The following is a 15,316-nucleotide window of genomic DNA, read 5'->3' on the forward strand; positions in this document are numbered from 1 at the left end:
CAGGGAGAAATAGCATCTCTTTAAATGCTGATGTCCTGGGAAACAGAAATGAAGTTCTCTCAAGCAGAATTTATTAAGACTCATAATGTTTAAAATGGATGAGATGTTTTTATTCCTTGAGGAATTTCCTGTTAATTTGTAACTTACAAGTGTCCAACCTTTTTAACTGTTTTTTAGGGTGGTGAGCATGCTCGAAGGTCCTCTCTCCTTAAGAGTGATGAATTGTTAACTCGTTACTATGATGATGTGAGAACAGTTTATGATATCTTCCAAAGGGGGTTGCATGTATCAAGTAAGTTTAATTTTAAAGTTACTCTTTTCAATGGTGTCAAGAACTGAAGGTCTGGGCTCCTGAAGCCCAGTTGTGGGTGGGGGATGTCTACCCATCAATAAGATGAATTCATTAAATATGAGCATCTTGAAGGCAAATCCAATTACAATCTCTTGCAAAGCAGCGTTGTGTGAATTATGTCAGTGCTGTCTTCCTTAGCTTACACCAACCTTCCCCAGCTTCATTCCCTGCCTGCTCCCCTCCCCAGCTCCAAAATGGGGTTTGCATTCTGAAGGTATCTCCAAAGAATTACAGGCTGTCAGCTTAATGCTGCTGGGTATGCAGTTAGTGTGCTGTTAAGACAGGAAGCAGGGGTTAAATTTTAAGAAACTTTTTATTGCTGTTTTTTAGATAATGGTCCATGCCTAGGTGTTAGAAAACAAAACCAGCCATATGAGTGGATCTCCTATAAAGAGGTAAGTAGCCTTTCTAGCTTTTTGCTAGATCCGCTTTTGCGTACTGAGACCATTCACACAACATCCAGTGGTGTGATATAAAAAGACTAGATTATTCATAGTGTTTTAAAGTAACATCAAAACATTGCAGAAAGATTCTAATTCTTGTTAAAATCCTAAATGAACGGCCACAAAAATATGTCCAAGGGGAAGAATACCTCCTGCACTTTGTTTATTCACTGTTTTATTTCTGAATGCATTTTGGATTATCTTGGCAGCTCTCAGCATTTTATCGCTGAATTGTGTAGAACTTGGACACTACTACAAAGCTGCAGCCTTTCAGAGGCAGTATTTGGAGGCTCAGAACGCTACTATTATAGTCAATCGTTTAAGAGGCTAGTTTTACTTTACAGATCTTATCCATGCTTTGTAGTTATTTGTCTCAATAGTGCTGAATAATGCTTGCACAGAGTGTTAATAGATACACTTCTACCTAGTAGCACACTGCTTCATGATTGCTAAAAATATATCTTTATGCAAATCTTCTTTTGGACAGCTCTGCATTTTCAGGTTGTTCCTGATTTAGTAAGTGATAACTTAAACTTTGCATAAGCCTTGTCTAGTATGTAGTGCTAGGGTCAGTACAGACCTCTTGTATGTAGCAGAGGTCACTTCCCAAGGTGATTTTGCTGGGTATTTATTAGGTACAGCTTCTGATTAACAAAACTTCTGGTCAAGACATGTAGATTCAAGTCATATGCTATATGGAAGGAGGAATTATAAAATTACTTTCCCAAAAGCTTTATTTATTGAACTGTTCTGTCTTCTTTATTCTCATACTTCTTGAAGAGTAGAGAGGTATTCATGTAGGCACCGGGAATTCAGTAGTTCAGCAGTCTTCTGAAAGAAGCATATGTGATGTGTGTCATTGATAAGTATAAAGCTGCATCACTCCAGGGTCACTTCTGGGGGTCGATACGAACACAACAAAAATAGCCTCTTCTGCATGTGAGCATTAAATCTAAATTTAAGCTTTAACAGTTAAAGTCCAGCTGGATTAAGTACTCTTCTGTGTTTTGTGTGTGAGTATGGTGTCTATATTCAGTCTTCAGTTTATCAAGGTCAGAGGGCATCCAAAATATCCTGGAAAACCACTGTCTACTTCACATTAGTTAATCTTGTAAGGTTAAAGGAAAATGTTCTATGGGGTTTGTACTGTTAAGCTTGTCTCATTTCTTCGTTTGGCTTCTCTTTATTTTCCCCCAGGTTTCAGACAGAGCAGAATATGTGGGCTCTGCGTTACTCCACCGAGGCTTCAAACCATCTCAAATCCAATATATAGGAATCTTTGCACAAAACAGACCTGAGGTAATTTTACAGTGTTTCTATTAGTGATCTGGTTGTTTCTGAAATGGCACACTTCTAAATCTATTGATTTTTGGCAGTGTACCAAGCTTCCTTACTATGAGTTTTTTGGAGTTGGGAAAGGGCTCATAGCTGACACTGCAGACCCACAAGCTACAGACATGGTATCTAGAGCTAAGAGCCAAAACTGATAGCTGACACAACTGTTAGTCTCTTATGCTCGGGAGCAGGGAATCCAAAGTAACTTCTCTCTTCTTTCTAGTCCATAGGCTTAATGGGAAGCTAATATAGTGCTTATTTGATTTAATGTTATCACCATTTGCTTTCTCTTAAAGTGACAAAGGAGTACTAGGTGACTCAAAGTATTTGGAAGTCACAAGATATTTAAACCCTTCAAAACTCAAGACCTTTAATGATGAAATATTTGGGCAAATAAAAGATGGCTAAAGGTGATAGAGCCATCTCTGTGAAAGAGGCCCTGGACACCAAGATGCTGGGTGGGAAAACTCCCGATAAAGGCAAAAATGGAAAATTCCTTAACTTAATAAAGAGGCAGAAACTCTAAAAGTGATACAAATGAAGATCATCTGACAATGCAAAATGTCACAAACCTTTGGCAATTGTGGGGATGTTTTGATTAGCTGGTGTCTATTCATCTTAATCCAGGAGTGGTTCTAGATTGCTGTTACTAAAAGTAGTATGAACTGTTGAGTAAATGTTTGCATATTCTGACTTTGTTTATTAAATCTATTTAATAGGGGTGAACTTCTAACTTATGTTTGTGCTTAGAGCTTCATCCAGTACTTGCTTTGTTAAGCTAGTTTAATCCAAGCCTGTATCAAGACAAGAGGATGATTCTTAACTTGTCTAAAATATGCTGTCTATCTTGAATAAACTCTGGCAGCTGGATTCTATCTTTGAGAGCCACCTCTTGTGTTGACGTGGCTAGAAGTTGTGCTACTGTCTCTGTGGTCCTGGACAGCACTCTGCTGTTGGATCTTTTCTGATTTCCAGTCTGTCACAAAGCCTTTCCTTCTATCATTAAAGTGTGACAAGTGACTTTACACCCCCAACTTCCTTCTTTCCTAACAGAAAACCTAACTCTAGCATTGTGCAAGAAAAAACTTTTCAGACTCTTAAATCTGGTAACTTGCTTGAAGTCTTCTGCTGGAATTCTGGTTCTAACAGCCATATTTTTCCTATTATAAGGAGGCTGGGATGGCTCCAGCTGGAAAGCTGTTAAATGAGTGTACTTAACAACATCAAGTAGAAATGAATAAAACAGAGCCAGATGTTAGTTAGGTAGACCTTTGAGTGCAAAGAAACTAGCCATCTGTTTTCCAGGGGGTTTGTTGATATGGAAAGTAGAATCTACAACTGTTAGGTCAGTGGATTTTCTGAAGGAGGGCATGGCAATGTGGTCTGCTTATGGATGACAAAAACAAAATGTGCTTGAATTACTTCATTCTAGCAGGCTTTGAGCTGGATCAGAAATGAGCTGGAAAGACCTGTTTAAGCCAACAACTTCAGTTCTGGGGTTTTCCCTACTGAAAACTACTGGATGAGGGTTGTGACATCCAGAATAAAATCACTAATCCAGACAGATTATGTGAAGGTTTTTGTTAGTGATTCACACTTGTCAGTCTGGGGAACTGCTGGGAAAATCCCCTGGGGGGGAATCCTAGCAAGTTACTTGTTTAAACGTTCACTAGAAAAATAAACTTTAGTTAATAAAAACTACTTTCCCTGTGAGTAACTGAAAAACAGATCTCTTCTACAAGTAGGGAACTTGTATTTTAAGTTGAGGGGGAAAAGCACAGTGAAATATGTAGTTTCCCGTAATAGATCATAGCCACATCAGAAAAATGGAAGCTTTCAGACTGCCCCAATTCAGTACTAGCTGCTTGCTTGGGCTTTTAGAGGACTCCCGTGTTGAGGTTTGCTATTTATGTTTAAATATTGTTTTAAATTGAGATGCTAAAAAGAAAAGAAATATCACTGGTCCAGAAAATAAAGATTTTTCAATACAACAGTCAGTGTGCAAGAATAGTTGGAGGCTGTAATGGGAAGCTCAGTTGTCTGCTGTGTAGGCTTATCTCCAATAAAACAAGTCCCAAACTTGAAGCTGCTCAACACCAATGCAGGTGCCCCATTCTTGTTAGATGTATAGGTGGATGCTGTCTATGAAAAAATTATCAGGGGACCCTGTTACAGCTGGTATAGGTATGCATGCTTAGACTTATTAATGCAGACCCTAGCTATACCAGTAAGTTCCCTGTTCACTAGTGTTGTACCAGATGACTTCTTTTGGGATAAGACACAAACAACAGTCATGTTGTATAGGTGCCTTCAGAAAAATTCCCTCTGTTAAAGACTCTTAATCAGCAGAAAACTTAATTTAGGAAACTTGCCCATAATAACAGCTTGTAAAACTGAGATTTAGCAACTTTAGCATAGCTTCCGTTAGATCTTCTATGGAATAATCAGCTGAATGATGTTCAAACTTGTTGTCATTACAGTGGTGAGGCAATTGGCTAGTGTCCTGTAAAAACACTGGAAAACATGATAGTTGGGGGGGGGGTAATGGTGAAGGGAAGCGCTCTTTATTAATGAAATCCTTGTTGAATTGCAAGTTTCTTCATCTTTTGAAGATGCATGTTTTATTTAGCTATCTGGAACTAGCTAAAGGTTCTGAGTTTGTCACTCTTGAGGGGAAAAACGGAGTTGTTCCAGTTCCACTGGCTGCCTCACTTGTCCAGAGGCTCACACTTAAGGAGTTGCATGCAACTCTGTTTTGGTGTAGCTGGCTGTTTACAAACCATTCTCAATAGCTACTCTACAGAAAAAGAATTGTGAGGCTCTTACCTTGACAGTACTTCAGATTAAATCTTTCTGTAAAGAATTCAGATGGTATCACAAAATAAGGCTGCAGGGGTTTGATTACTATACTTCTTAGCAGATGAATCCTCTTAATTGCAGCTTGCAAGGCTGTCCTCTTCTGTGAAAACACAGAATTGGTACACATACATGTACAACCGCATCTTCAGATTAAACCCAATTAAAGGGGAGTAGTTAGTCTTAAGACATGATGACAAACTTTATGGAGCTGGCTTTCCAGAAAACTCTGAACTCTGTGGTAACTGTATGTTGCGTGTCTGGCCCTGATGAGATGTGGGTAATATAGAGATGAGAACAGGCTGTGTATGGATGTTATTTATACACTAGATAAATATACCAGTGTGTCAAGACATGTGCAAGTCCTTCATTGATTCATACTACGATGATATAAAATATTGAAAGCTTCAATGGCTTCTGTGATGACCTAAAGATAAGAAACAGTACTGTACTCCTATTAACTCCTATTGAAAGCCTCTTTCCCCATCATAGGTAGACTAAGGAGATAGGGTAATTTTAATTTTAAATAGTTTTAGAAGAAGTTGGTACACATTAACTAAGGACAGTTGAATTTTATTGGGTTGGATGCCTTCTCATAGCTACCTCCTTACTGATCTTTTTTCTTCCTCTGACAAATTTAAAAATAGGCTTTCAAGGTAAACAAGTGATAGAAATTAGAAAGGAGACCTTTTCATTAAGATTTGTCCGAAAGAGCTCTGTCCTAATAGTGTCCTTATTAGGCTCACATTGGGATTACTTCTCGAAGGTCTGTTTCAGGTAATCACTGACTTGCATCTCATTTCTTTGTGCAGTGGGTCATCATCGAACAGGGATGCTATGCATACTCCATGGTAGTGGTGCCGCTCTATGATACACTAGGAACTGAAGCAATTACCTACATTGTGAACAAAGGTAGGGTATTTTCAGTAGTTCAGCAACTGAATATATGATGGCAGAGCTGACTAAGGACAGAACTGTAGCTGCCTTCAGGTATTTTCCTTTCACAAGATCTGAAGTGTGAAAGCACTTGTATTGATAATGTTGTTCTCTTTCATCAGCTGACTTATCACTGGTTTTCTGTGACACACCTGACAAGGCTAAACTTCTGTTAACTAATGTGGAAAAGGGGGAGACTCCGATCCTCAGCACCATCGTTATCATGGAACCTTTTGGCACAGATCTTGTAGAACGTGGCAAGAAGTGTGGGGTAGAAATCTTCAGCATGAAAGAAATAGAGGTAAGTATGCTTAATCTATTCTAGTGCTCTCATCTCATTTACTTGCGGAAGAATAAGATAGTGTCTATTGCACAGATTTCAGGACTGAACAGTGTAGTGGGTTAGTTTCAAACTACTTAACTGTCTCTTGGGTTGAAGCTCATACAAAGAGAAATCAACTTGCTAGTGGCATTTTACAATGTGCAAGATATAAAAATGTATGTCAAGATAATGGAAAAACACGGTACAGGTGTAACATCAGATCTGAACATTAAGGCTTATTCATATGAAACAATAAGTCATATGCTGTGAAAAATGCTTCAGAATACAGTACAGTAAACAATCCTTTTTCTGGAAACTGACTTTAGCCTCCTAATGTTAGTCTTAGTCCTTTTGCTTGTAGTCATTTTCTCTGCTTGGATCTCTTGTGCAAGTTATTAGGAGAAACTTGTCCTGAGTACAAATTGCATAAATGACATCTTAACTGTGATATGAAGCGGGATTTAGTCTGGTTCCAGCTGTAGTGCTGGTAAAGGCTTGGCTTATTAGGATCTGCATATCTCCCAGTAACTGTGCGCATCTTCTGCAGAGGTGTGTGGTAACTAGTAATTAAAAACATAATTTCACTGAACTTGTTCTCATAGCAGGCTTACCTCCTATGTTAATAGGGCCACCTTCTGGTACAGATGCAAAACTGCCTGCATGTTATCCTTTACACAGTTAACTAGTCTCAGCTAGGCTGTCAAGTTGAAATGGTGCTAAAGACATGCAGAGTTGTACATGATCTGTACAGTGATATAGCTGACTGAGAAAATGGTTGGGTTAAATAAGGAAAAAACCTGCAGGGATAGGATGGTACACTAAAATCAGCTTCTTTGAGTTGAACTCTAGTTTTTATTAGATATTGTCCACAGGATCTTCTAGCTACAGGGAAAAAAGAATATTTAAAGCAGATATGCTTGAGTAGCTACTTCCAGTACTGTGTTAGGTCTTTGCCATGCTATTGTAACAACATGTTGGGATTAATGTAGTAGTGAGTGCTCCTTTCTCTAAGTCTAAGAAGTAAGACAAACTTGAGTATTCCTAATAGTGTCTCAGTGAACAAGAATAAGTTTTAATCTTTTTAAGAGGTAAGAGCTTTTGGTCTCTTAAAAGACAACTCTGTGCTGTTTAGAAGCTTAGATTAGAATGATTATTTCAAGCTTGTTTTCTAGGTTTCTGGCATGAATTTACTGTTTCCTGTACTCAGTGTGACCAGATAACAATCTTGGTTTCTGATGCTTAATGTCTGTACTTATGCTGTGATTTAGAGCTGATTAGCTGTGAATAAATGGCTATTTGAGAGGAAGAGATGTTGGCCTTCTCTTCTAGATCAACAGAATTGTGTAGGGATCTTAGCTGTGTATTCAGTAAATACCAGGTCTTACTCAAAACAGGCCGTATTGAACTGCTGGTGGCACTTGAAATGCAGATGCTGTTTTGAGTAGACAGTAATATACTGTCAATTTTCTTGATGTAATGACACTTTCAAAAAGGCAAACTTACAGATTAACTGTTTATATATGTTCCTTTTTCCCTAAACTTCTTTGTTTATGGGTAATTTAAAGATGTAAAGACTATCTGTACACAAAGGCTAGTGCTAATAAATGAATGTATAATATTCTCAAATACTCTGGTGTACTTAGAACTTAAAGGCAATAAGGATGTGCCTGCCCTAAGAGGGGCAAACCTATATTTAAAAAAAGTGCATTTTTAACTTACTGAAGCCCTTAAGCAAAACAACTATAGCTGCTTTTAGTCTTAAATAGATGTGACAGGAATAAGTCTGGATTTGAAACTTCTGAGCTTATTGGTATTGAACATAAGCTTTCAACAATTTCATATTAATCATTATATCATTGATGGTAAAGGGATCTTGATATCCATTCCCTTCAGTCTAAAGATCTATGGCATCATTAATGTTCAGGCATAAATAATTGTAATGAGGAAGAAGAGGTTCTAGTGGACAGAATTCACCACACTCCATTGATCAGTACTAAAAGGACTACAAACCACCCATGAGCCTTCATGGGGAAACTTCAGTCTTCTGTCTCAAAGCAGTGATGTAGATGCAGGGTGCTTCCTGACATGAATACTGCTCCACATGGTCAGCAGTTGTCAGTAATACATCTGTATGAGCTGTTGGACTGTCTGCTGTGGCTTGTTAGTATACTGCTTAACCTTGAGCTTGTCTTATGAATGACTTCTGATTTACTAGTTGAAAAGAGTTTTAGGTATTGCTCTTGTATTTGTAGAATATACTAGATCTTCTAAATGTCCCTTAGCCTTTATTAAAGATACTTTATGCTTTTGTAAGTTACAAATGCTTTAACAGGCATTCTAAAGGATGGAATGTTATAACGTTTAATAAGGTTTTGTCTGGTAAATTTAACACAAAGTAATGTGCTCTGACTTAACAGTCTCTCCTTTCTTCACTTCCTGTAGGAACTGGGAAGAGCACACAGGCAAAAACCTCTAGTAAGTATGAATTCAACTGATCTAATCTAACTTATTCCATAGATCAAACTAGCAAATGTTACTATCTCCCATAAGTTCAAAAGTAACGTGAGTATTTCACTGTTTTATCCAGGTAATCTCTTTCTAGAGAACTATACTAATATTTTCTTAACTCTCATAGCCTCCAAAGCCAGAAGATCTAGCAGTCATCTGTTTCACCAGTGGAACAACAGGTACACCTCATTACACTATGCAGAATTCATTATTTTATATGTGCAAAACTAATTCAGAAGCCCTCCTACTGTCTTTTTCCAAGACACTCCCCTGCTGCTGCATCTTTTTGGCAAATAGTATCTGGGGAGGTTTTGTGGTGAGGCTCACTGACTTTTTCTGTTGACTAATACAGAGCTGCAGTTAAGGGGGGTAGAGGTCTTACATTTTGGGGCTTGGAAATAGGTACTGAACTTGTGCTTCCATTATAATAACAGCTCTGGCTCTGACTTCTGACTCAGTTCTGTTTTTGTACTAGCAGGACTTGCTTCTTGGCTCTTATGCACAGCGTACCTTTGCTGTAGGACCAAAACAGAAAGCCAACTGCCTAGATAACTGACAAATGTCAAGCATGTGACAATAACCAACATTGGTAGGGAGTAAAAGGGAAGTGTATGATGTTACTAATTCTACTTTTAAAGCAGCTCTTAGATAAATTGTCTGAGTTTGATAGCTTCATCTTCACAGAAATACTGAATTTTGAATGAGAAGCTTATCCAAGAAACATGACTGTTTCTAGAGGAGTTGCTGTACTTAATAAATGTGAAGGCTTCCACACAAACTTAGTACTTTAGCTGGTAATAGTTTTCTTAAATGTCAGCTACTTCTCTGCCTTTAATACCCTTCATTGTATCATATGTATGTCTACAAAGGGTTTGACTGAAATGCTACTAGTTTAATTTTACCTTTGCCTGGAAACTTAAAAGATTGAAGAATTTCACTGTTGCATCTTGATGTGCTTCTTCCTTAGGAAACCCCAAGGGAGCTATGCTCAGTCATGGAAATATAGTCAGCAATGCTTCAGCTTTTCTGAAAAATACAGAGGTAAACATCAAGGTTGATGTAGGTTTATTTGCATGAAGGGGAGTATCTCAGGAGTGAAAATGGATCTTACTATGTTAAGTCTAAAATGGGTGAGATTTCAGCAATTGAAAAATGTGTGGGCAGACTGCTGTCAAATTACTAGCTTAGGAGTCAACATACACCTAAGGTGCCTTTCTTTTACTTTGTAGTATATCACATAATTCATGTGAAACTTAATAGTTTTTTTTTGATTTGCTTTCTATGTAGAATAGTAGACAAAGTAGATTAAGCTATAAGGAATAGATTTGGTTGCGTTTATCTTAGTTGTTTCTTCTTTCAGTTTCTCCTTAATTTCTTTGCATGTAATATGGGGACCAGAAATAGAATAGCAACACAGTACTGATATTAATGCAGATCTGTTGGATGTTTTGGGGATGTTGGTAGAGGTGTGTTTTTGGTGATGATGGGTGTTTGTCTTCCTCTACCCCCCACTCCTGCCAAACTGATACTGCTGTATTAATAATTATTGGTCCACCACAGCTTGGGAACTTGTAGCTGTACTTGTTGTGTGGATGTGTCAAAAGTTTGGCATGCAAAAAAGCAAAATTCTCATGGGAGAGTTTTGGCATACCTACTTTGCCAAGTGCCCTGCATATAGGATTGTTTCTAAATTAAGCAACTGGTCTCATGATTAGATCATGTGAGGTACTTTTGATATTGACCTTATGTTAAATTGAGTAAATGAACTTTCTGACCTACAATGAATGTATGCAGTAGTATGTCTTGGGGGTTAAAAAAACGATCTTCACACCATCCTCTACATTATGTATATTGGAACTTCATGTGGCTTCTCTCAGAACTTGTTTCTATTCATAACTATATAATAAGCTGTAAAAATCAGTTACTGTACTTGGCTGCTACAGAAGATGACAATTTCTGCAATGTGCTCAAAGCAATGATTTCTAGTAGTCTTGTTAATGAGTGAAAGACAATGCAGCTGTGTTTCAAACAAAGCTGAAGTAAGGGCTGTGCTCTAAAGTTCTGATATCTATTTGTATTGTTTAACTTAAAAATAATACTTCCTCTGTTTTGCTTAACACTTTTCAGAAAACATTTATACCTACCCCTGAGGATGTTCTGATATCATTCCTGCCCTTGGCCCATATGTTTGAGAGAATTGTTGAGGTAGGCATGTTCTTCAAAACTACTGTATTTTCTTACAGAACGTGTGATTCCTGAGTCTCACTGATAAACAGTATTTGTTTTTGCCTTTTACACGTGTATAAAAGCTTGAGGTAAGGTTCAAGAAAACATCCCACGATAGTGAGTACTAGACGACTAACTTTCATGCTGAAACATCAGCCTTAGGGCTAGGATTAATAAGAAACTGGTCTAGTTGAACAGGACACAATCCTTCAGTATACTTACTGCCTAGAAATTCCATCTAATCAGTGCACTACTAAAAATGCATGCCCTGCTTTAGTCTGTAAAAGCTGTAATAAAGACTTATTGTGTAATGTGGACACCTGCTCACTTAAACAACTTAAAAACTGTTTTGTGTATATTTACCATTGCTTTCAAGAAACATGGGGGGAGGTGGATTTTGTTTGAATGCGGTTTTCTTCCAGGAAATGAAAATGGCTTTTAACTTCAGAATTTGTCACTAAATTACACTAACTTGGATGGCTTTTTTCTGTAGGGTAGAATCTGGAGCCTCATTTTTTGAGAATGAGGGAGCTCTGGGCTGTCTTAATAACCAGTAGTCTTAATTATGGGGTGAAAGGCCCTTAGTAGGTGATGCATAAGATGTTTGAGGAAATAGCATCATTCTAGTTGCATGTATATTAAAGGCATGGCCGTCTTGTACTTGAAGTTTAACTCAGCTCCTTTAGGTGAGATAGAAAACCAATTTGAATTGGGGTACAGCCAGATTCAATATACAAGGGAGTAACAGCCTCCATGCAAGTATGAAAAGATGCATAGGTCTGGAAGCAGTCCCACAGTTTCAGTTTGGAGCCCTGAGCTTTCTACTGAAGGGGTTAAGTCTATATGTCTACGTAGTATGTGTACATAAATATGCTTAAGTATGTGTGTAATTGTACATTATGAAGAAAGTAGATGCACCCCAAGATTTATGAGTGTCCTTAGGCTTGAAGGAAGAGGTATGCAGGGGAAGGGGGAAGAAATAAAAACTAGTAGGTATGGAGAAACACAGAAAAGTAGGGCTGCTATTAAAAAGAATAAATAGACTGTATAGGTGTGGTGGGTAGAGAGCTTCTAGACTAATAGAGAACACAGAACACTGCAGGATTGTCTGCCTTCCACGGTGTAGGTCTGAAGTGGTACAGAAATAAGCGGTGGCTATGCTAGAATCTTCCAGAGAGCATCCTGAACACCTGACAAAAAAATCCTTGCTTGCATCAATCTTGTTAGTAAACAGTAAGGAAAACCAGAGTGCAAGAGAATACTACACAAGTAGCACACAGCAGAAATCCCTGCTGGATCAGTTCGTGGTATATGTTGACTTCAAATGCAGAATTTGCTAGTCTGTAGCAGGGAACAAAGTTCTAGTATTTAAGCTTGTTAGACGTTTAAAATAGAGGACTTCAATATTTAGCTACCTCTGAGCTGTACCTTATTTGACCAACTGCTTCTTTGGTTAGGGACTTTTGTACAGTATTTATTTCTGTTGGTCCTTGCCCCACATACAACAAACATGTCCTGCTATGCTTTATATATGCTGTCTTCAGACACTTCGCTCTCTTCTAACAGTGTGTGATTCTGTGCCATGGAGCTCGGATAGGATTCTTTCAAGGGGATATCAGACTACTTATGGATGACCTAAAAACACTACAGCCAACTGTATTCCCTGTAGTACCACGACTGCTGAACAGAATGTTTGACAAGGTAAGTCTAAAGCTGAGACTAAACCTGTGATGAGCTTTGAAAGACTTCCTGAAGTCTGATAGGGCAGAAATAACTGTTGTGCTCTGATGTCAAGTCAGTGCTCACAAACTGTTGCATCTCTCTAAAAGTGATGAATGTACAGGGAGAAGTACTGGCTGTATTAAAGTGTTTTCAGGCAGCCAATACTTGCACAGCACAGTCTGACTAGACTTGGTTCTCTCCAGCATTTATTAAGTTAAAGCAAAATAGTAAGTTCAAGTCCAGTCTGCACCATGAACATGAGGCTTAGTGTCCGCAGGCCACATTTTTAGCATCTGACTCATGGAAGGGGATTTGCAAATCAAGGTCAGGTGTCTGCCTATGTTTGCATGGACAAGTACAAGTTTCCTACACAGCAGCCAGCATGTTCTAGCAGGAAGAACTATAAACCAGCCAGTCCGAAGTGCTGGAGAGAGGGTGTGTCAGTAACCCTATTCTCTCCTGTGCTTGCTACTAACCTTCTCAGGGTCATCTGAGATGGGTATTCAGAAGTAGTTTCTTTCTTGGCCTTTCTACAGAAGATATTAAATCATTGTTTTTAATACAAATAGCTGACCCCTATGAGAATATAGCCAGAGGAGTTGGAGGATACAGGATGCAGTCTGGCTGCTAAAGAAATGGCAGACCTGTCTATGTTGCCTCAGTTGGGACAGTACTCCTCTCATGAGACTTGAGCAGCAGCAAGTAACGCAACATTCCATTTGGTCACAGCAACTTCATCTGGAGGGGAGGAAATACTGAGGCCAATTGCCTGTAGTGCTTAAAACTTAAAATATCAGAGAAGAATGAAGATCTGTATGTGTTGGAATTACAGAAACAGGGCTGAAGCTTTGAACTCCATTCTCCTTTCATGATCTCTTACTACATGTTCCTAGTGCCATGAAAATTTCATTTCTGTGGCAGTTTCAGCCTCTCAGCCTTGTAGTAATCTGGCATGTGAAGTTCCAAGTGGGAAATAGAGGTGACAAGCCCCATAATGCTGAATTGCTACTGGGTCTGTGTCTCTCCAAGGGAATATACTAATCTGTGATTCTGTTAAGTCTGCTGTGTGGCTTCCTGAGAATGACCAGAAGGAAGCCTTAAAAAGTAATCTAAAAAGCAAGCTTATATATGTAAGAGATTGCAGACCCCTTCAGAAATGTCAAATAGCATAAATAGTATCTTAGAAAACACTGATTTTATTGATTTGTATTACTTTAACATGCTATGGTGATATGTACTCTAGACTATACTGAAGATTATGCTCAACTCGTATTTTAGCCAAACTGGAATAGAAAAAGCAAGCAAAATGTCCATTTTCATTCATACTTAAATGAAGAAACTAAATGTAAAGTTGTCCCCAGTTGGATGGGAAGAAAGGATTAAGCACTAGTTTTTGGTGTATACAAGAGGTAGAGAGACCAAATCCAGAAATACTTCTTACCAGAAATATGACGCTTACCAGTAGGTGTCTGACTTGCTTGTTTTTCACTGTAAGAATCGTTGTGTACTACTGTAAAAAAAAAAAGTGAATGACAGTCTGAGACTACTAATTGTAAATCATCTTCCTTAATAGATTTTTGGGCAGGCAGATACATCATTAAAGAGGTGGATGCTGGATTTTGCTTCCAAGAGGAAAGAAGCAGAACTAAGAAGCGGTATAGTCAGAAACAACAGTTTCTGGGATAAAGTCATCTTCCGCAAAATACAGGTATGCTTGAAATTCTGAGTCTTTGTATTATGGATATTGGACCTCTTTTATTGCATCACTTATTTTTTCCTGATTATTTCTGGGAAAGTTCCAGATGTGCTTACTTAATTACAGAACAGCAGTATGATGTGTTCTCAAATACTGGAAATGTGAAGCATCACTACGTATGGTTTTTGTGGCTTATAGGCATCAGTTTGCAATTACTGAATTTGATATGGGTGGTTATAATCTGGTATGGTGTTTATCACTTAAAGATCATCTGGTTACTCAGAGTAAAATTCAAAACCTTTTTCCTACTAGTTTTCAATTCTTCCTGTTCTAGTGGTATCAGTTAACTGCATTAGGGAAGTTGCTTTAGAAGTCTATTTGCTTCTTTAAAAGAACTTTAAAAGTAGCAAAAAGTAGCAGACTTCAAAGGAAGCAAACAGCCGCCTTCTGAAGGAGGAATGCAGAATATTGCCCAGTTGCTACATGTAGCCCTTACAGTTTCCTCACTGTCCATAACTAGCAAACTTGCCTGGTATTATGTTGGGTGGCGAAGGCCTGAATCCTGGTTGCACAACACCCTCCTGTGGCTGCTTTTGTAGTATTCAGGTTATATGAGAAACCAATAGAAGGCAGGTTAAAAGTAAAAACCCTCACTGTAGGGCCACAACTTAAGTTCTTTAGACTTCTGGCTGAGTCTATATTTCAGTGGCACAAAAGTATAGCCTTTGTAGATGCTGCGTATTTGAGATACTGTTTCTTCCAGCCATTAAAGAGATTAAAATGCTAAAACATTCCATGATGGACAACTTGCATAGGAGACTGAACTTCAGCTTTTAACATTTGTGGGTTGTGCGTGTAGTCAGATAGTGAGTGAGGGCAGAAGAGATAAAGACTCTAGAAATCTCTCTAAAATGCTTTTG

General features: G+C 38.3%; 1 protein-coding gene across 2 annotated transcripts in view; it reads left to right on the forward strand.

The window, feature by feature from the left end:
- ACSL1 (acyl-CoA synthetase long chain family member 1) overlaps positions 1-15,316 on the forward strand; it is a 37,670-nt gene that overhangs the window by 14,925 nt on the left and 7,429 nt on the right. For both annotated transcript variants that reach the window (XM_027456285.3, XM_038178440.2), the window contains exons 3-13: positions 178-292; positions 683-747; positions 1,993-2,094; positions 5,799-5,898; positions 6,045-6,223; positions 8,687-8,719; positions 8,880-8,931; positions 9,720-9,793; positions 10,880-10,957; positions 12,545-12,679; positions 14,274-14,408. In XM_027456285.3, the coding sequence (XP_027312086.1) occupies positions 178-292; positions 683-747; positions 1,993-2,094; positions 5,799-5,898; positions 6,045-6,223; positions 8,687-8,719; positions 8,880-8,931; positions 9,720-9,793; positions 10,880-10,957; positions 12,545-12,679; positions 14,274-14,408 (1,068 nt within the window). The remainder of the gene's footprint in view (positions 1-177; positions 293-682; positions 748-1,992; positions 2,095-5,798; positions 5,899-6,044; positions 6,224-8,686; positions 8,720-8,879; positions 8,932-9,719; positions 9,794-10,879; positions 10,958-12,544; positions 12,680-14,273; positions 14,409-15,316) is intronic.

Source organism: Anas platyrhynchos, chromosome 4 (genome assembly GCF_047663525.1).
Source record: "Anas platyrhynchos isolate ZD024472 breed Pekin duck chromosome 4, IASCAAS_PekinDuck_T2T, whole genome shotgun sequence".
Lineage (NCBI taxonomy): Eukaryota > Metazoa > Chordata > Aves > Anseriformes > Anatidae > Anas > Anas platyrhynchos.